Here is a 22803-nt window from a genome sequence, read left to right as displayed (position 1 = left end):
CTCTCTCTTCCGATCCCCAGATAAATGTCTCCCTGACAACCTGTGGGGATGAGTGCATGCTGGATCTGACATTCCTGTCTACTCATTAGCACGAGTTTCCTGTGCGCTCTGTTCTTCAGATCTGTGGACAATGATGTGAGCATTTATACAGTCAACTGTTTCTCCCATCACTTCCAGTGTTTTTATCTTGTTATGCACCGCCTCAGTCATTCTGTTCGCAAGACTGATGCAGTCTGGTACCCCTAGCAGTGGTTGAGCGGGATCGATTCCAAGTCTTGATACCCCCCCCCCCAACATTCATAAAGCTGTGCTCTCTTGCAGGCATCTGCTCTAGTTTACATAGCATTGCATCATTCATTTTATAATATGTGAATGCAATGTCATTGCAGTTGCCTGGCATGTTAGGTCATGTAGTATTACATTAAATCTACAAAGAGAAAACTATGTTACTGTTCACATGTTTGGGGTCAGTGTTTTTTTTTTTTTTTTTAAGAAATTCATTTTTTTTTTATTCAGCAAAGACTTAAAAGTTTGATAAAAAAGACTGTAAAGAAGTTGTTTTTTTTAATTACTTTAAAAGTATACTTTTTATTCATCAAAGAATCATGAGCAAAAATATCATGGTTTTCCACTAAAATATGAAGCAGCACAACCATTTTCAACAATGATAACAAAAACTATATATTCACATAGAAAACCGTTTTAAAATGTAATAATACTTAATAAATTACTGTTTTTACTGTATTTTGATCAAATAAATGCATGAGCAGATGAGACTTCTTTCAAAACATTTTAAAAAAATCTTACCAACCCAAGACTTTTAAATGATTGTGTATGTCGACACTCAATTTATAATTATCATGATGTAAACAAAGTTGTCTATACTTAAATGCACTTTAGAGAGTATAATTGGAATGATCCATGTCCAAGGATGGATTGTGGTCCCACTGTGTCTCAGGGCATCAGCCACTGCCCCAAAAAACGGAACCGAAAATGTGTATGTTTTAAGGAATGGGAATACAATACAAATGCACATGTAGTACAAGAAATTATGGAAGCCTATTTTCTAAGCCTAAGAGTTTATTTCTTATAATTGCAAATAATTTATTTAAAATAATTTATTAGTTTAAATCTGTAGTATCGCATTTTTATTTTTATTTTTATTCACAGTTTGTAGCTGAGATGACAGGCATTTCACTTCACTGGTGCTCATTTAAAGGATTGTGCCGGCTCTACATTCCACTCTCAATTGCAAATAAACTGTGGCCTAGCAGGTAACTTTGTGCGAGGAGCTTTCTGTGCTGTCTTTCCTCCCTGTCAATCAATGCCACATCTGCTGATATCGGATATATGATACAAGTATCTGCGTCTTCTGATGGCACCCATTCACTGCAGCCGATCCACTGGTGAGCAAATAATATAATGCTAAATTTTTCAACATCTGTTCAGACGAAGAAACGCGTCTTGGATGGCCTGAAGGTGAGAACATTTTCTGTACATTTTCATTTTTGGGTGAACTATTCCTTTAATTAGAAGCATTGATATATGTTGTTCTGGATGTAAATTAATTAGCTTTAAGAGAGACGCAAGTTATTTCATTGGTTCAGGCTTGTATTCCATGGAGCCTCTTCCTGTTAGCACCCATCTGTTTTCCAAGAAGGCGTAAGGTCTCACTGCTTCGATGGCTTCAAACGGGTTTCTCTGCTAACTGTTCCTCTATGATTCCAAAATATCCTCTCTTCTGATAATGAAGGTGATAAATTGAACTGGAAGTTCTCTAGGATTATCAAGGATTAAAAGGCCAACGTAGTTAGCCTTTAACAGTTGAAGATCCATTGAGGAATGTTTCTGTGAAAATATATTAACACTTAATGGTAAAGTTTGGAAGCAACCAAAATGCACAAGTATATTTTCAGAATGAAAGACAGAAACATTTCTTATTTTCTAAATTTCTTTATAAGAAAAAAATAAGAGGTGAGTTAACAATAGTTGATATAAGAAAAAAAAAGAAAAGAAAAAGGGTATATTTTAATATTTGATAAACATTTGTGTGTCTACAGTATATATTTGTAGCTACAGTATCAGTCCCTGATATGAAAACTGCAGAGACAGGGATAGTTATATTCATTCATTCAGTAACAAGGAGAGAATCACACCTGCACCATCTATGGATCATAGTCCTTCCGTGATCAGAGGAACTCCAAAATTAATATTTTTGTTCAGGCAGTGAAGTTACATATGTGCTTATATATTACATGGGTTTGGCAAACAGCAAGCTAGTATAACATCTTTGAGCCAATACTTGAAATAAACAAGGTTGGATCATTAAAAGGGTTCACTAGGTTTTCATCCAGTCAGTACATCCTTGGCAGTCTCAGCTCATAGTCCCCTAATTAGCAAATTTATTGTCATAACTTTCCATTTTTTTGGTTAAGTTGTAATCCCTTTAAAAATGTACTGCAAGACATTTATGTGTGAATTCCCTGTGTGACTGATATTTCATTTAGGACTGTATTCCACCTCAGCAGTGATAGCAACGGTTTCATGTGCTTAAACCAAGGCAAAGAAGCACTGCTTGACATGCTGGTTCTTTTTTACATTTTGGGACAGTCTATAACTGTGCTTGTGTATTTGGAGGTAACATAGTTGTGGTCTTAATATAATAAGATAAGTTTGAATGCAATGGAAAAATTAGGCCCAGAGATGTTCTGGCAAGTCTGAATAGGCCATGTTCTTAAACCCTTAAAAAAACGGAAACTGTTGCAGCCAGTGAAGATCTCAAAAATCTCAAAGTGACACTAAGGGGCCCTTCACACAGGATGCGTTCTTGCGTTAAATACAGCTAGACAGGGCCAGCAGAAATGACCTGAAAGCTGGTTTATAGCATTCCTGTAGCTCAGGCATGCTACCAGCAACATCAAGGTTATGGGTTTGATAAAATGGTTACCTGCATGTATACCTCCAATTCAATGTAAATTGTTTTGCAAAAAGCATCTTCCAAATTCCATTTACAACACATACAAATAACATTTCTCAAAATCGTTCACAGAAGAAAGTCATACAGGTTTGTGATGACATGACAGTGAGTAAATTATGACAGAATTGTAATGCTTGGGTGAACTCTTAAAAATGCAGCTGTGAGAAAAACATCAGGGAACGATAGCATCTGTCTAGCATAATTATGTAGACCAACAATTAAAAAACAGGACACACAAAAACTCATCTTGTGTGAACGGCCCCTAAGCAATCCTCTGGCTTTGTCAATGATACACCACATAGTTTAAAGTGGCTTGACAAAATGGAGCATAGACCACAATGGGATTCTTGGGGGAAGAGCAATGCAATTTTTTTCCCTTATCACTCTTCTGCAACCTAACTGATTGTCAAAAGTTGTTTTCCACTGCTAAAGAAGACACAAACTTTAAGGACTGTGACGATGGGAGGATTGGTCCGCCCCACAGTCTGGTGCCAGACGAGAAACGTCTGGTAATGTACCCTTGGCTGTGCCTCTAGGGAATCTCAGCGTGTGAGAGAGTTTGAGAAAAGGGGCATTCCCTCAAGCACGAGCCTCGATCTCTTTTCATCGCAAAGTTTCATTACCGTCCTCTGAGCTCATGCATGATTTAGCCACTGTTCTGACTGATTCTGCTAACAGGACGTTGAAAGACTCTCTCTCCCTCACTCTTTCTCATTCTATCTTTGTAGCACTCTCCATCCTCCTAACACACACAGAGACCGCCTTAGTCTAGATCTCTGCATATTGCATCAGCCATCCCCTCTTCCGTTTCTATGCATTGGACAGATTGTGTCTGAACCCTCTAAGGAGAGACATAGCCTCATATTTTTGAGTTTGACTTTCATCTGTTCATCCATGAAATATTCTATTATCGAGTATCGAGTCCCATTTGGTCAAAGTTCTCACGATACGTGTTTGTCTGTGCACTTTTACTTGCGTGTAACCTACATTAGCCTCACCATGCGTAAGGGACTACAGGGAAAATGAGAGTTGTAGTAAGTACAGGAGAGAAGTTGCCATGACTCATCTCTCGAGGGCTCTTCTGGGACAACCTCGGATGGCACTGCCATAACAGGGAGCGTGTGCTTGCACTGGCTCATTGAACTCATGCACCTGCAAATAGAATAGTGTAGGGAAGTGTTTCCGAGACTGAGAAATTCCAACTGTGGTATTAACCGACAGGCACGTCAAACCGTAGTCTCGATCTTCTCAATGATCTCAACCATTGATTTGGACGGTGACAGTAAAGTGCACTCATCCTGGTCCCAGAGGCTACCAGGACTGGAGTCCCCATCGGTACTCAACTCATCATCCTCTTCTTCATCGTCGTCATCATCCACGCAGGAGTCCTCATCGCATGATTCCATGTAGTGCAGACCCAATGCATTGATTCCAGAGTCTTCTGAGCTGGAGGGAGAGGAGCAGTGGTCCATTTTAGGGCCTGAGATCTTCTCGTTTGGTTGGCCGTGTTTAATTGTTGGGCCCGCTTGCCTTGTGTGCTTGTTGGTACGTTGGGGTGCAGGTTGAGGTGCCAGCGTTTGGGATTGGTGTGTGGGATTTGGTGTAGAGGGAGGCGGCCTTTGCACATAACACATCTTACCATTGATACGTTTGACCATGTAATCATCCACAAAGAGCTCAGAGATGACGCAGAACTTGGGCGACTCTGGGCAGGGTGGAGCCTGGAATTTGGGGGCCGTCCTGAGAAAGCGCTCAGCCAGGGAGATGGACAGGTTCATGGTGTGGGTGTGACCTGAGGGGGCAAATGGAACCGACGTGCTGGGAAGTTGGCATACACTGGTCATGGGTTGGTAGACATATTTACCTGCAAAGAGAAAAAGAGCAGATTGAACTTTTTGCCTTTCAATAAAATTCATAATATACATTCATATGTACTGAATACAATATGTGCCCCAAAACAATTATTTCTGTGCACAGGAGACACTGATATCATCAACTGAATGTGCGAAAACTTACTAAAAAACAGATGGCAAAAAGTGAGGTTGAGCAAAAATAAGTATGTCCTTGCTGAAAACTTCAAATTCAAATCTCATTGGAGAGTTGACTTAGTATTGAGCTGCTATTGATTTGTCTGCTATGCTAGTGATAGCTGTGATAGATGCTGTTATAAGTTGCTAGAGACAGTACTTGCACTGCACAAAGCAAGTTACTAATCTGAAAGTGTTACTCTTTCACAGAGGACAGAATTGATTCTTTCACAATCAGCAATCTCACGCAGAGGCATATTCTCAACTTTAGAGGTCGTCCCAGCATGTACTGTATGCTACAGAAGTCATAAGATACTGTACAAGGGAATGCAGTTCTGTAAAAAAAAATATATATATTTATACACAATGTACATTTGATGTTTTTTCAGCGCATTTTTATGTTTTATGTAATTTTAATAAGCAGTTAAGCAAAAATAATAGCTTCTAAAAGCAGGAAATACAAATAAAAGGCTGTCAAACTATTTTGTTAAGAACAAATTTTTAATCTTCGTTATGATATCAGGAAAAGTGTATCATCGTGATATTTTTTTAATATATGCTTCCCCCAAAAAATATCAGAAATCAAAATATATGTTTCAGAATTTAAAAACATGCTTGTCACAGAACAGCAGTGTTATTTTAGCATCATTTAGATACTATTTTTATATTTTCTGTTTTAATTTTAGTTTAGGTTTTGGTCATTTCATAGTGTGTTTTTGTCATTTTTAGTACTTTTTGAATTAATTAATTGCATTTTAATTCAGGTTGGATAAATTAATAGATCCATAAAACAAATACAAGCGTTATTTCATTGACCCACAAATCACAAATTATCTAAAAAGGGAGCACTTGAGGCATCATGAGACACAAGAACAAGCACATATATATATAAAATATTTCTAAAAGATTCCCTCATTTGACTCTATAGTTTATCATTTTTTTGTGCAGTCATTCTTAACAGAAAAAAAAAAGTTCACAGGTGTATCTTATTCTTATCTAAAAGTAATTCCACTGCATTTCCCCCATAGAGTGAATAGAGTTTGAGTGTGATGGCTATAGTATCTCAAAGGCAGAATTCCCTACAGAGACAGAATGGATTCTTCGCTCCGGAACATCCTGAGGCCCAGCTGGCTGTGAGGCAAGAGAAAGAATCAGTTCCATATAATCCCAATCTCTACTCATTTAGAGATGACAAAAAGCAGTCTGATATCCAAAACAGCATTTTCTGTAGCATCACACACTTTTATCTTTCCAGCTATTTTTCCACCTGGTAGATTTATTATTTATCTCAACCCCTAAAAAAGCTGTGGCAGTTACTGACATACAATTCTGAATGAACCTTTATTACTGACATCACTTGCAGTTTCTGCTTCTCCAAACAGACAAACGCATCTCTTTCTGACGTTCTGTCTCTTTTTCATCACACCCAGCTTGTAATGTGATTGGAAGGCAATGAGAATTTTAAGATTAGATAAACAAAAATTCTCATTGTGTTTGCCTTTGGCTATGCAACTTCTTTCAAGCCTCTCAGTGGGTCTGCATTAGTATATATAATTTGTAAACTATGGGAACAAAAACTGGGAGAGGTTGTGTGGTATATCAAATGAAGAGCGTGTTGTTGGAACAGATAGCCTTGTGGTCAAAGCTTTATTTATTGTTTAAAAAAAAAGATAAAAAAGAGAGCATTTGAAGGGAAATAGAAAAAAAAATCATACAAGGAACTTGAATGAATATGAATTATATGAACAGACATGACACACATTTCATTCAAAGCATATGACACAAGGGATTGACTTACAGTAAATAGGCTACCTACTATATGCCCAGATTCTGCTTTTGATTGAAAAAGAAGACAGAGTAGACCTACTTAATTGATATTTCAATACAAAAGAAAAAAAAAAGGCTTGCCCCAGTTAACAAGTCATAAGAACAAAAGCCAGTACCTCTAATCCCATTCAGTAGAGCCATTGACAATTTTTGCGACTGTACCACTTTCACTTGTTCTACTGCCAAGCTAAAGAATTTGAAAGAAGGGTGAATGTATCTACATAACAATTGCCTCCACCTCACTATGAATCTGAAATAACAAGTGTTTGCAGTCATGTGTGAAACGTGAAATGTGAAATGATAGATGCCTTGAGGCCTGTATAGAAACTCTTAGCCGTGAAGAAAAAACTATCCTTTGTAATAATCACATCAACATCCTGTCGGGAACAAGAATTCTTCTGCCACTGTAATTGTATCTGTCATGTCTGTCTTTTTAGATTAAGCTTCCAAAAAGGAAAGACTTTCTTAGGAACAAGGGAGCAAAAACATTCAACTGCCCTTAAAAAAAAGTGTGTTTATATCCGTCACCATCGTCCAGACTGAATTTAGTCTGATCTGATGTAGATGTGTGGATGTGTGGAATGCTAATTAACAGAAGAGACTCAAATAAAACATGTTAATTAGTGTTTAATAATTAATAAAATAATTGTGCAGCTGACCTTAATGTTTCCATGAGTTCCCAGGTGGAAAAATGTTTCTGGCATTAATTTCATTATATCAACAGTGATATTACCTATATGTTACCTATAAAGCCATATATAATTTTCACATAAAGTACATATATTCTCTGGGTAAGTTTATAACATAATTAAACTCTACATATAAAATATGTACGCACTGTATATTAATAATATCAATATGATGATTTTTATATGGTATTACATGTAGCAATAACATGTCAACTCTACATATATGCAACTTTATTATACATATACAAAAAAATCTTTGTTTATATATGTTTTTGTAATAAATGTTTTACAGAGATGACTTACTTATATAACATCATCATGCATTGACAGGTTTTAGGATTGATATACATGACATATATGTCCAAAAATGTAGTACACATACATAAACATACATATCTGTATGTGTTATACTGTAAACAGTATATATGTCAATTATGAAATTTCTAATAGATTTAATATATGTTTTTACTTCATATGACAATATATACATTTCATATATGGAAATTTAATATGTACAAAAATTATATATTTGTGTATGGGTTAATTATTTTTTATTCATGAACTTTTTTTTTCTAATTTGTGCAGATGTTTACAGTTTAAACTTTGCTAATGAATACATTTTTACAGTATTAAGAGGCTGAATTATTTTAGGGATGTTTTTTAAAAGTAAATAATGTGTCAAGCGAAACCGTTTGACACTAGTCATAACAGGCCTCCAGTGAATTTTCAAAAGAAAATCTTTGCGGTAGACTATCCTGCTAAATCAGCTCAGTAATTGGGTCATTCTGCACATGACAGATAATAATGTACCACTAAAGCCTGATTCAGTCATATAATACAGTATATTATAGGCCCATTACAAATCATTGACCATGTGTCCACGGACAAGTTAGCAGTCTGTGCAAAGTGCTAGGAGGGGAGCATCGTATCTAATTGAAAACCTACCCATCTACGCCATTTACACCAAAACAGAAAGCTTCAGAGCTGCTGTTTCCAGTCTGCTCTATCCATTCTCATGTTTCATTTACACTTGATGAAATGATGAAAGCTAATGAAACTGGAAACCACTTTCAGACATATAAATAAGTGGGATTTGAGTGATCGAGCAAGTATTGCAGTGAGTTTTATCAGTGAAGAATCAGTAAAGGTCCATACGAGGACATCTGAAACCTCTGCTGACTGGGTACCACAGAATGTGTGTGTCTACAGATAAGACCTAATCCTGTGATTGTTGGTCTTATTTTTAGGCTTTAAGTTCTTGTGCTCAGACAAATATTGTGCAAACAAAGCCTGATGTACAATCAGGGTTTACAGGCGGATGTGAGCAGGACTTTCCATATCCTGTTTTACAGACATGCAATCTAAGCTATCAGAAATAAGAGCTTGAGACTCTAAACTTGAATCGAGGCACAATTTTGACTTGATATTTACAGTCTTAATCATAATTACTTGTGACTATGACCAGGCTCTAAATAAAATTATATAATGCAAACCATCGACTTCTATACACTGTTCTGGTTGAGAATTGGGAAGCCAACCAATGACTTGGACTTTTGTCTGACTACTTTATATTTTGATCTTGAGTACTCTACAGTATTTTATAGTATTTCATGTATTTTATATGTGCTTTGGGGCTGGTCTAGCTGGTTTATGCTAGTTTTGTGCTTGTCTTGTTGGTGATATTTTTGATGTTTCACCAAGGAAGTCTTGTTAAGATAGTTAAAGACTGAAAATAGGATGCTGACCAGCTATGGTCTATATGTATGGTGCAAAAGGATTACTTCCCATTTTTTTTGTTTTTTTTCCTGTTGCACACAATGAAAGTCAGTGGGGTCTAATTTCACTTGAACTCCAACACTATTTAAAACAGTAAGGTCTGGGTAATGACTGCTGTGAATGAACCCTTTAGCAAACATTCCAGTCCCATGTTTTGTTTTGTTTTTTCTGGGGTACACAAAAATGTGATTTTTTAAGAATCATTGCACAGCTCTTTTCCATACAATGACAGATCATAGTGATAAAATGATACAAAGCAAACCAGCAACATTTGCATTTCAGAGTGACCTCAAAAAATATCATATGGGATGAAGTCAGATTTTCATTTGTGACTATTATCTTAAATTTTCTGCCTGGATATATACACTTTTTTTTCTCAACTGACTCTGCAGAGTATACACTTCACATAAATGGTGAGTGCTGGCAGAAGTTCATTTAGCTTCTATTTAAAGGATTTGCCTGATACAACTTGATATTTGCGTCTGTTTTGATGCGCCCTTAAAATAGACTCTCAAGGACCTTGGTGAAAGCAGTAGTGAGGGTTGCTGCCACTCAGATTGTGTGAGATGCTCGTCTTGATAAAAGGTTGAGAGAGAACCCTGATTAGGAAAGTGAAGTCACAGATGAGTGGAGCTGAGTTCTACACTCCGACAATCTCTCTGTCCTGCTCATCTGTAATTACACATCGGACTGGTCTCAGAGAGGTGTGAAGGTGGGTTTGGATGAAGATTGATGATGAAGGCCTTGAGAATCCCTTAGTGTGAATCATCCATCAGGATTAGACAAGCAATGCCATGTTCACGCTTAGGTCTCGGTTCATTTCAGGTAGAACATTCACTCTCTGTCTGTCTGTCTCTCTCCCTCTCAGTTTCTGTGCATGTGTGTCTGATAGGTTTACTTGCCAGTCCAGACTGTCCAGACTGGCTTCAAGAACAGACTGAGCATCATCTCACGCTGTGCTTATATGATGCCTCACTGAGCACCAATTACACTTTCTTACAGTTTTAGAGTGCTGTTTACTGAAGAGAACGTTCTATCCATCTGGTTTATATTTTTTATTAAGAATTCAGGCAAGATGATATTTGTTTAGAATTTGTTCGATTCAGACTCGTGACCATCATCACAATTATTATTCTTGTTTTTCTAAATCCCATTGGCTACCTCTGGTACAGGCTGATGGCCCTGGGGCCCCTAGTGATCATCCTATACTGTACAGTACATGCTATGGGGGCTGGGGCCCATGGTGATCTGCGAACACTTTATAGGCTGAAGGCCCTGGGTGTAAGTACTGAGGGACCTGGAGCCTCTTTCAGACATGTATATGCTGAGGGGCCTTGTGCCCTTACTGTTAGGCATACACTGTATGTGCTGATGGGCCTGGGGCCCCTAGTAATCAACTTACACTGTATATGCTGAGGGGTCTGAAGCCCCTTCTGATCAGCCTAAACTGGAAGTGCTCAGGGTGTCTGGGGCCCCTACTGGTAAGCTTGTATGTTCTGGTACACTGTATGTTCTGAGGGGCCTGGGGCCCATAGTAATCAACTTACACTGAAGGCTCTGATGGCCGTGTGACCTCTAGTGATCACTTTCACTTTAAGCATTGAGGGCACTGAAGCACCTACTAGTCAGCATACACTGTATCAACTGAGGGACCTGGAGCCTCTTCTGGTCAGCCTAAACTGGAAGAACTGAGGGGTCTACAGCCCCGAACGGATAAACTTACACTGTACGCTGAAGGTGCCAAGGGTTTCTTGAGGTAAGCTCACATCATTTAGCATCTGAGACTTTTGTAAGCCCCTGACAGTCTCCAAGGTGCAGTAACGGATTTTAAAATCCAGAATTGTCCATATGCATGACACCTGAACTCATCCGTTGGAGAAGGATGATATACAGTATTATTACTGACACTAAGCAAGGCTAACACATAGTGCTGATGTGCTATGGCCTGCCCCACAACCCACTGGGAGAAACTTAGCACTCCCGCTTCCTTTTTCATCAGAGCTTGACAAGTACAGAATAACATTACACTACCCAGAACACCAATACACTAGGGCTTCTGGACTGAAGCATATCATTATGTTTCTTCATTTTAGAAGGATGCCATTCATATTAAATCTCAGAGACATCTGGTGGCTGCAAAACAACACTTTTAACAATCGGACATACATTTTCAAGTGCTAAAAATCTAACTTCACACAGCAGATTTAGTGAACTCTTAAAAGCATCCTCTATGTTTTGAAGTCCCCAAACGGCATATCTTCCTACTAACCTTTAGGGAGGTAAACAAGAACGACGCCTGCTGTGTTTACATGCACCCAAACAGCAAAGACAAATATAAGACAGAAAAAGAGGAATGCGAGAGTAGAAAACATCAGAATTCCCCAGGGTCTGAAGAGAACACCTCTCAAAAGACATATCTCAAAGGACAAAGCCAATCTGTATTCAGTTATTCACTCCTGAAAGTATGTAGAAATACATTTCTAACTGCCTCTGGGCTTTATACTGTACAGTGACTTCTTGTCTCTGTATGAGCCTAACAATGGTATTGTACGGTATCTTGGGATCAGGTTTTTGTGTGTGTCTACAGCATTACACTACTTTGCTATTTTATACACAGCCATGTAATAAGTGGGAAATTGTAGAGTCAGATGGCTCTATTTGCCTAGGGTTTATTTTGAGATAATGGTCCACTAATTGTACTGTATTCCTCATTTATACAGTGCCCAAAACAAGCCTGACAGCACGCAGAGAATCATTGTATTTAGCAAAAGAAACAATACATTTTTAAAATATCATTAAACTGATAGTCAAGGTTTTTGTTAGTTTTTTTTTAAGATTAGCGCCTGACAGAGTTTCTGTGTAATGCTGGTATTATCATTGTCGGGTTCTGAAAGAAGATATAACTCATGCAATTCAACTCAAAAGTAGGCCAAATGTCAGTCAAGCTCCCAGGAGAAACATTGTCGTTCCATTTTAAACAGCACTGGTTCTGCCTCAGAGCCTGTGCTGCATCGCGCCAAGTATCAAATTAATATTTAGCATGTTTACATAATGCACATAGTGTTGCAATCATAAACATCCTCCCCTTAATGAGAACAGATAACGGCTTAATTATTGTGACAGCTGAACTTTACAGTTACAGTGTGTTGTTGTCTGGGTAGCTTTGTTACTAATGTAATAATTAATTCTCGTAATGGTCACACCCTCAAGTATGGGATGTTGAATTGCAATCTGAATTAGAATGAAAGCAATAGGACATGAAAAATAAATAATAACATCATTAATTTAGACTTTTGCCTATTTATGTCCTGATATGTACAGTATAATAAATTTTTCTCAACTGATGCATTTTTCTAAACTACAAATTTAAATTTTGCTATACAGTACATAAGATGTCGTGAAAACATTGATTTCAGGTTATTTTATTGTTTTTAGAAAAATCAAACTTATGTAGTGACCGTGTGTAATTCAGTGAAAAATTAAATATATTATTAAATACATTATTAAAAACTTCACTTTCTGCCATTTTCCAGCATGTTCATTTCTTTCAGTTTCACTCTTAATTTTTTCACTCTTAATTTTATTTCCTTTTATTCAAAATCAAATTCTGCATCCTGTTTGTTCATCAATTCAAATTCAGGAAGTGAGTTGGAATTGAACTGACATTCTCAATTTCATTTAAAATGGTGGGTGAGTTTGATGTTGTACTTTGAGCTTTTAACCTGACTCAATATAAAATGACAAAGACTTGACCGCTATCACTTTTTTTCTGAAAGGGAAAGGATGAACTTTAAAAAAGCAAGTCAAAGCTGAGACCTTAAAGCTAGGAATAAATTGTGCTGACCTTTTAAAGCTGAGATAAAAAAAAGCCGAACTTAGCAACAAGGACAGACTAGCGCTTGACCTCTGACAGGGCTACGTGAACTTTCTGTCATATCCTGATTAATTTCTTTTTCAACTTGTCAGTCAGAAAAGTAGCAGAACTGTTTGATTCGTTGAGAAATCCAAGCCACAGATGCCTGAAGGGATGTGCGTAGCTTACTGAAAAACTAAATTTGGTACAACAGAAGTTTAAGTGTTCTGCTCCCTCTGTTTTAAACTGAGGAGCAGTTTATGAAATCAAGTTATGGGGGTTGTCTCAAATGCTGCTCTAATCTTAAACAGGAAACAAGACTTAAGAATCAGACAGTTTGTTGACAGAAGCACTGTCCTGAGGCAAATGCATATCAAAACCCACAAAAACCTAGCAACCTAATTGTACTGTCACTTGCCCAGAAGAATCTAAGAATATTTAAAAAGCTCCTACAGATTTTTCTCTCTTTCCTTCAGAGACACACTTACACATTTGGAGATGATTATTTCACAGAGAGGTCTCAGGAATCTAAGGAATCTGCTCCCTCCTTCACGGTCACATGGCATTTGTTAGCCTCACAATGACTGCCATTTTTATCAGACACCCCTGACACCAGAAATGGCCTGATCTTATCGCGGCCTTATAAATACATCTTAGCACTCATCTTTATTCATCTGTTGACTTCCTCTATAGTGCACATTCATTATGGACATGTTAGAATAATTCACTTCTGCTTGTACAATCAAGTTTCACTTCAGCTGTAAAGTCCCTATGAGTCTGCTTTTGAGTTTAGATACTGTACTGCAGTGGATCATTGACATTCTGCTGAAGGTCTGCTGAATTTTTGCATTCAGCTTTTGTCTTATTAAAGCTTATGGCTTACTTTATGATGCTATTTCACAAATGAAGTAAGACTTGTAACACTAGTGATAATATAATCAGTGACAAATTCTCATTAAAGAAAGAGATGGCTTCAAGGATGTCTCAAAACACATCATTAGATTAACATCGGTAGGTTATACTAATAAATATTTTTTTTAATAAAATGTTAATATACACATTAAACAGTGTTAGACCTTGCACTGCTTATAAAAACAAAATGAGCAATAAATAACTTAATATCTGTAAATGTAATCAGTGTTATTAAATTTTCCCAGATGAAGGCAACAAAGGGTTTTTCAGGCACCTTGCAAATTCTTTATAATCTGCAAAATATTATAGTCAACCATTGCATATTATTTAAAACAATGTTAGGTTATATAATAATGCTTGGGTTATATAATGATGATGACTTCTTTATTTTGATTTTTTTTTTTCATGGCTGAAAAATTTGGTTTGTCTCCCCAATAATTCTGTATATAAGCTGTTTTAAAGCAGCTTTACAGAAATGCATAATGTTAATGTTTATAATACTCTACTTCTCTACACTCTACTACTGTTTACTATAATGTAGTCAACATTTAGCAGGTTTACATATGGAGACCATAAACAATCAACCAGCTGAAATTCGCTATTAGGCTATAGCTGTATATATTCTGTATTTAAAGACCTAGGTTTAAAAAAAAAGGCAAAAAAGAAAGAGCTCCCTCCACCGGTGGTATAAGGTGCATCTGATCACCGTTATCTCTTAAAATATGTGTGTGGTTATACAGTAGGTTATGTATAACAATACTTAGTAAATGTCAAAGTAATTTAATCGATTTTTAAATAGCATATAGACAAGCAGAAACTAGATGTACATCACAACATCATTTCTAAGATGTCTATGAAACATTTATCAACTTGTTTAATATTTCATCAGTGACACAAACGAAAGATTCCACATTCCTCTGAGAATATGTGATAAAAAGATGCTATTACCGTCTAATAAAAATTAGCAAACGTAGGCTATCTATCAGATTAAAGGCTATTAAATGTCTGATTTGCAAAATACATTGGCATATTTGTTGCATTTTAAAGTAAAGTAACATTATAAGGTAGGCTACATTTTAAAACCAAATTTTCCAAATGCCACATTACACACTAGTGAACTTGTGTGTTAAAATCGTGGGTAAATAAATATAACAGTGCATTAGAAACACTTGGCGTCGTAGATGGTTAAAAATAATCTAAAGAAACTCTCGTCTGACTTCAGCATTTGTGAAGGGAAACGGGAACAAAAGAATTTCCCTGAAATCTTTGCTTTATTAAAAACCAAAGGTGCCTTGAAAATGTTTTTTAGTAAGCTTTTTAATAAGCTTTCTTTTACACATAGATTTTACTCACATTACCTTACACTGGCCAGTGGCCATTGGTGAACTGTTAAGAGATAAAAGCGCTGGCCCCTTGAACTCCTTTGTGGGTGATAGTTTTAAGTCTTGAGGCATTTCGATACTGTTTATTCTGTGTAACTGATAGTGTTCTTGTCTATCCAAGTCTCACCGATGCTGGAGAAACAGTGCGTGTACTTACAGTGGCACCAGCCCAGATGACAGCACCAGTGCAGCTTGAAACACTTCCCGTGGCTGTGTGTGGCGCAGATGGATAGTCCATCACAGGGCAGAAAGTCCGGTCGCCCTGCGCAACTCCTCGCTAGAGCCTGAGCTTCATCTAACTTCTCACTCTTCTGTCCGCTCGAAGCGGCCATCGCGCACGGATCACGCCGACAGAGCCCTCATCAGCACCGAGCGCTCGGGGAAGATCAGATGCGCTCAGCCTCGGCTGTTTTCCACTTCGACAATATATGAACAAAAGTGGAGATACGCCCAAGACTTCGCCTACCCAAGTTCCACTTCTAACCCTTATACAAAAACATCTCGTTTCCGCTCGATCTGCCTCTAAAACGGTTACTTTTGCATAAAAGATCGCCGTGCCAAATGTGTCCGTATAAACAGCTCCAGATTGGCACCGGGACTGATCTTGATGCTTATTGCCGAAGACGGATTTTCCGTTTCGCTCCTGCTCCGTAGATCCCCGCCTCTCTCTCTCTCTCTCTCTCTCTCTCTCTCTCTCTCTCTCTCTTTCTGTTATGAATGCATGCTCGCATTTCCACGCATTGACTGTATAGGCTTTTCAAAGAATTACTGTTGTCTACAAAAAGGAAAATAAGCTACCGTAGCCTACCATTTAAACTCAAAATTTTAGAGTTCCTGTGAGCCTTTCTTCTTGGGAATTTGCTAAACGGAACCCATAATTTCCTGCAAGATCTCTAAATAGCCAGTGGTTCCTCTAGTAACTCTATGAAAAGGAAAAGCTTTGAGGCACTTGAAATCTATTCGTTTCTTAAAGTAATGCAATTTTATGTTTTAGGTCACCATGAAAATGGCTTTTGACCATTAAAGTTCTTGTATGATGAAGAATGATGTAAAACGTTTTCTGCGTTTTGTTCAGTTAGGTCTACTGCTTCATGCTTCTGCAAACTACTCATTGTTTGATGAATTGCCATTGTTACTGTACACTATAGGAAAAAGTTTGCATGATCAAACCCAGAGATGAAAAGTAGCCTAAGTTTTTGTAAAGGTAGGTGAAGGTCTTCATTTTCTTTTTATCCAAACAATTAAGCCCCTACAATTTTTTTCTTTCAAAATCTAGGGAGAATTGCAGAATGGTTTCAGACATTGGCTGTGGAGATGAAAATGTTTCAGCTTTCAAAGTTAACCTATGAACAGTCATAGAGGGCATCCATCCTCAAAGTGTTCCGTTTTCAAAGCTACTCTATAGTCAGCAGTTTTCTGGTGCAGCTTGTCCAACATTTTCCTCCTTCAAAGCCACTGTTGACAGCACAGTGATTGACTTCACTTTAGACCACCTGAAGGAGAAAATGCCTTTGTCTTTTTGAGTCTTTCAATAGGTTAGTTGGTGTGGAACAGCACGGTCAAGGCCACATTATAGCATTGATAAAACATGCGCTCAAGTTGCTTGAAAGGCGATCTTGTATCAAAGGATGAAAGGAAAAATTGGTATGAATGAAGAAATTCCGTTCGTGCATGAACCATATACTGTAGGATATCATCAAAAGAGGAATTGATTTCACATCTTTAAAAAAAAGCCTTTGCTATTAGCACAGGAGTTCTACACAATTTATGATAACTTGACATGTAGCTGTGTCTGGGCAAATATTCAGGAGTATTCAGTACCACAATTCAGTCATGTCCTGAAAATAACAAATGAGAAGTATTCATTTGTTCATATGCATATGAAGAATGTAAACTGGATCCAACTGATCTGAAAAACAGTTATTATAAAAAGATAGTTTATCGAAGCCATAAACACAGTATATACACACATTAAATTTCCACATATGCCATATGATGTAAAAATATAGATGAAACCTATTAAAAATGGGAATGATTTCATATATTAACATACTATATATCTAGCCCATTCAAATATGTGTTTGTTTATGTATGGTTAATACGTTTTTACACATATATGTCATGTACATGATATTATACAAGTACATTTTGTAAACATATTGTTTTAATAAAGTTGCACATATCAATGAATATATGATGTAAAAAAATCATCATATATATTATTAACATACAGTGTGTTCATATACAAATTTTACTATGGGAATTTTATATATGTTACAAACTTTTATCTTCATCTACCCAGTGAGTGTACACATGAAAATTATATATGGCCTCAGAGATAACATAAATGTCAATATCATTTTTGATATAGGGAAATATATGTCATGTAATACATTTCCATATAAGTGATTCTGCCTTAGAGTAAAAAAAATGTCTTGCTGAAATTCAAAGTGTTGTGTGTACAAGAGAAGCTTGGTATCTTATTAAAACAGAAGGGAGAGAGGACTGTGCATACTTAAAGTGAAATACTGCAAGAAAATGGCAGGATAAATGTATCCATCAATAAGAATAATTGCTTCACACGTGCTTGGCCTTGAGGAGCAGTATAATTACACAGCTTTACGCTTGTTCATATGCATCGTTTATGATCTTTCTCTTGACCGCTTCCACTTTAATTACATTTCATTCTCCTTCACTTTCAACTAAAATGTCAATATATGCTGTCTCCAGGGCAACAAGGAAGTTATTCATCGTTCAAAGGTTTCATTGGCATTAACAGTATTTATTTGTTTTTATTGTCCTGTCAGCGAGTAAAACCTCCACAATGTTAGTAAAGATTGCTAATGTCACACGACTACAACCTCGTTTAAATTTTATTGCCCCTCCAGACCCATAATGCTGTCTCTGACTCTCTCTAGAATGGAAAGGGAAATACACATGCACATTGACGCTTATACACACACACAAGCTACCATTAAATTGGCAACATCCATAACCACTTTGTCAGAGGCTGCAGGCAGGCCGTGCAGAATAGTAGGCTCATAAATGAGCCATGTTTCACTGGAGTGTGGAGTCATGAAGCCAAACGGCTGCTGCCACCACATGTGTCACAATAACTATCCGATCAATGAAGCCACTGTCTGCTGATCCTAGGGAAAGGATTGATTAGACTTTCCCCAGAGATGGGACTTGTAGCTAGCAAGCCAGGTTTCATGGTGGACTTTCTCTCTCTGGGTGTGTGAAGAGTCTGGAAAGGTGGTCTTGGGGTGGGATTATTATTATTATTATTATTATAATTATTATTATTATTATTATTATTATTATTATTATTTTTTGGAGAGAAAGCTGGGAACTAGTCTTTTTCTGGAGGCTTTATTTAAAACTGCTCTATAAAGTATGAATATACACCTCTCTGCCCATTGACACAGTGTTTACTGCCCTTGAAACTGTGACTGTACTTGAAAATTTACATAGAGTCTCTCTCTGCACTGTAATATGTATGATTATGGAAAATACTGTTAGCACAATCTGTCATACTCACAGATATGGGTTAAGCCAGAAAGTCCCTCAAACATTTGCCCAAAGGACAATCACTTTTCCATCACTCTCCCTCTTCTGAATAAGCTCCAGGCCGCAGTCGGTCTCTGTGTTATTGCTTTGGTGCTCTTTGTCAAAGACAGATTCTGCTAAAGGCAGAGAGATGGGATACTTTCCTTAATTCATTTAATTTCCTTACAGACAAAATGCCCCATGAGACTGCACCCTTTGGAGTTTTTGCGGAGTAAGAGATCTGAGGTCTAAATAAAAATATAGGAATCTTTTGGGCTTTTCACGCTGCGCTAAACCCTGGGTTATCATCTTTTTAAACCCTGGGTAAAGCAACGGTTCACACTTGTAATTTTACCACTGCTTTTAACCTTTTGTGGGACCAGCACTGAAGATGCAGTGTGATGCAGCTGTTTAGCAACAACCAATCATAAACTGAACAGCTTGCCTAATTAAATATTCATATGTTTTGTAGTCACAGAGACTTTCACATGTTTCAGCCTTTGAGGGAATGTCAAACGAAATGTCAAACAGTGACAGAAAAACTGTCAAATGATGTGAAAAATAGACTGTTTTATTCTTACATTTATGGTCTGAAAATTCTATTCAGGTTGTTATTTTAAGAAGTCTTGTGTTATGTTCATCCAATAATTGCCACCGCAAATAAACCCATGGTTTACAAATGTACAGTGTGAAACCTTAAAACCAGAATACCCAGGATTTATTCTAATCCAGGCTTTAAAGCCTGAAACATGAAATAACGCAGGGTTTAGAATAACCTGGGATTAGATGGATAGTTCACCCATAAATGAATTCTGTGTGACACAAACATACCTACAGTACATTTTTGCAAAACGTACCTATACTATTTTAACTTTTATTCATTATCACACATATGAAATATTTAAAAACACTTTTACCACAGTGTTTAATTTGTAAACAAATCCATTTTAATGTTTGCAACACATAACCAGCTCCATACATATGGCTTTTCTGGTGTAGTAAACTTGCTCAGTAACTCACCTGGTATTGCATTGCATTTGTGATGTGAAGCATGCAAGTGCGAGTCTTGTGTAACACGAATCACAATTAAAAGAGCTCAAAGACTCAAAGACGCAAACTAAAATAGCATGGTTGCTTTAGCAAATGCATTTTTATTTTGCATTTGTTTACACTGTCAGGTTTAGTGTATGTGATACTTTGTTTTCAAACATAATAGAGTGTTAACTTTAGTCTCCGATCACCGGACATGTCATTTCCAAACTGCAGCGATACAAACAACAACCAACGTAATAAAACATCGTCGTAATCATGTTCATCTGTTTCAAATAAAAAATATATGCTTTTAGCATCACTTGCCTAGAAGCAATATCATTTAACAGAAATGTTTTTCCAGTGTTTTTTCCAAGATCCTACTTGCCAAGTTATTCAAAAATATCTTCTTTGAAATATAATTTTTGGGTTCCATGGAAGAAAGAAACACTTTGATGTTTGGAACGATGATGACATGATGCCATTTTTGGCTGAACTATTTACTCTTTTAAGTTTGATAAGTCCCTCTGAGAGAAAATTCAGTTTCACAATGAACCATCTTCTGTCTTCTGTCATTTTTCCTAATCATCAACTGCATTTCCACTTGAATGCTTTACGGATGTCAATATAATGTTGATTAAGCAGACCGTGTTTAACCATTTTGCTGACACTATTTCAATTAAAGTCAAGGTCTTAATGCAGCTCTTAGCTGAGAACCCATCTTGCGAGAGTGGGTGTGTGGTTTCTGTTGCAGCTTTGGTTGCTCTTCTGTGTTGAGGTAGTGAGAAGGGCAGCGTGCCATCTCTGCTCAGCACTGCTGCATATGCTTCTGCCAGAGACAATCTGCGCACATACGAAACAAAATACATCCTGTCATAAACCTCTTCTGCCTCTCTCTTTCTCTGACAGAAAAGACCTGCTGTGTGGCGTTGTGGCATGGTGCTGACTTTAGAAAATGATACGGTGTGACAGAGAACAGAGGCATGCATATATACACGTCTAGTATCATTCTAGCTTTTGTCCACAAACACTATACTTTGTAATACAGAATTGCAGGCTGTGTCAGATACTCTCAGGTAGACACAATTACATTTATGCATTTAGCAGATGCTTTTATCTAAAGCAACTAAGAGGAACAAAGAAACCTGCCAAAAACATAAATTCAATGATCATGTGTTTGCTATAAATGAACTAAAATAATCATGAAGGGTAACAATCATATTCTTAGACAAGAAAATAGTTTTTTTCCCAGACAATTTTATTTATAGACTGTCCATGCATTTCTTTTCTGTCTACTTACATACTTTGACTTGAATATGATTCTGGTTTATGCATATCATTGTTTATTATTGTCTATGGTCTGGGAATATTATTAACCACTTATGTCTGTTGCATATCACAATGTAATGCATACATGTTTTTGAGGTTTACATGTTTAGCTACTTTTGAGGGATGTAAAATCATGCTTATTAGATTTTTAATTAAGACATTTTTAACTGAGAAAACTCAGTGTCTCATGAGCTATGAAAGATTAATCATTGAAAGTTTCTCCTACAATTTTATGCTTCTGCATCTCGGCAAGGACGCTGCTTCTGAAAGTCGTACATTTTATGATGAAGCAACAACTAAGCTTAATCTTTCTTTTGCATGTCATGCATTATGCTGTAAAATGAACCAGAACAATTATTTCAGCCACCCTGAATGCAAATAATAGAACAATGTCATACAAAGGCAGTTTAGATGTGTAGAGTTCATCCTCAGGGTTCATGGTGACAATAAATCATGAAATAAACTTGCCCTCTGATGTGTAGAAAATGAAAGCACAGAAACTGAGATTAAAATTAGACCAGGATTTGTGATGTAGATGTTGTGTCTAATTGAATATTGCCCCCTTGGATGCTCTTTGTGTCTGACATGTGAACTAGGGGGGACGTTTCAATATATAGCTACCAAAGCCTGCAGTAATAATTATATTTAGGTTGAAAGCACCCTCCTCCACACACACACACACACACACACACACACACACACACACATTTTTAACATCTGAGAAATCCTTCTAACACTAAGACATTGAGGTTTATTGAATAACTTAAATATCACATTTGCTATCATCCACCAAACAGACACTGCCCGAGGCACTGAGATTGTTATTGGCAGGATGGTGCATCTCTGAATCTGTTTAGTGTGTGTAAGGTTGTCTTGCTTTCTCAGTGTAATGAGATCTGGGCAGGAATTGGACCCTCAGCTTGATGCAGAGTTATATCCATCACCAAAACTGGGTTACACTCTTCTTTTTCAGCTGTGTAACATCCCATCTGGGGGAAAACCCCATCTAACATGATGCTGCCAATGATTTTATATGCTTGCAACCCATGACTGCTCTCTTGCTCTATCCAGAGCCTTTTACCATGACTTCTTATTTATAAATTTTTTTAGTTAGTTAGTATTTAGTTTTAATTAGTTAATATTTGAATATTTTATTTTTATTAAAGCTTTATCTGCCTAACATTGGATTTTGCCTCAGATTAATTTAGTATTAAGAGATTTTTTCATACTATTATGTTTTTGGCAGGTCATTTCAGGTTCAGCTGCTGATTCTCCAGTAGATCCCCAGTGGACCTGCGGAAGATCTCCTGGGTGTAGATTCACCATCTCATTTGTTTAGGGATCCAATGCATGATCCAGATGTTTCAGTAACTACAGGGGTGAACATAAATCATTCGGGACAGTGTGTAAGTGTGCATGTTTGTGTGTGAACATGCTTTCAGCGCTTCTGCTT

General features: G+C 37.1%; 1 protein-coding gene across 1 annotated transcript; it reads right to left on the bottom strand.

Moving 5' to 3' along the window:
- Nucleotides 1–572: 572 nt before the first annotated feature.
- Nucleotides 573–16098, bottom strand: c01h3orf70 (chromosome 01 C3orf70 homolog). Its single transcript, XM_058762872.1, has 2 exons — nucleotides 15601–16098; nucleotides 573–4841 (listed from the first exon to the last, which is right to left on the bottom strand). Exons 1-2 carry the CDS (start codon nucleotides 15773–15775, stop codon nucleotides 4204–4206), a joined length of 813 nt encoding a protein of 270 aa, XP_058618855.1. The 5' UTR covers nucleotides 15776–16098; the 3' UTR covers nucleotides 573–4203.
- Nucleotides 16099–22803: the final 6705 nt, after the last annotated feature.

The sequence above is a fragment of the Onychostoma macrolepis genome, chromosome 01 (genome assembly GCF_012432095.1).
Source record: "Onychostoma macrolepis isolate SWU-2019 chromosome 01, ASM1243209v1, whole genome shotgun sequence".
Classification (NCBI taxonomy): Eukaryota; Metazoa; Chordata; class Actinopteri; order Cypriniformes; family Cyprinidae; genus Onychostoma; species Onychostoma macrolepis.
Note: the sequence above shows the minus strand (reverse complement) of the source record. Positions and strands in the feature narration are given on the sequence as shown.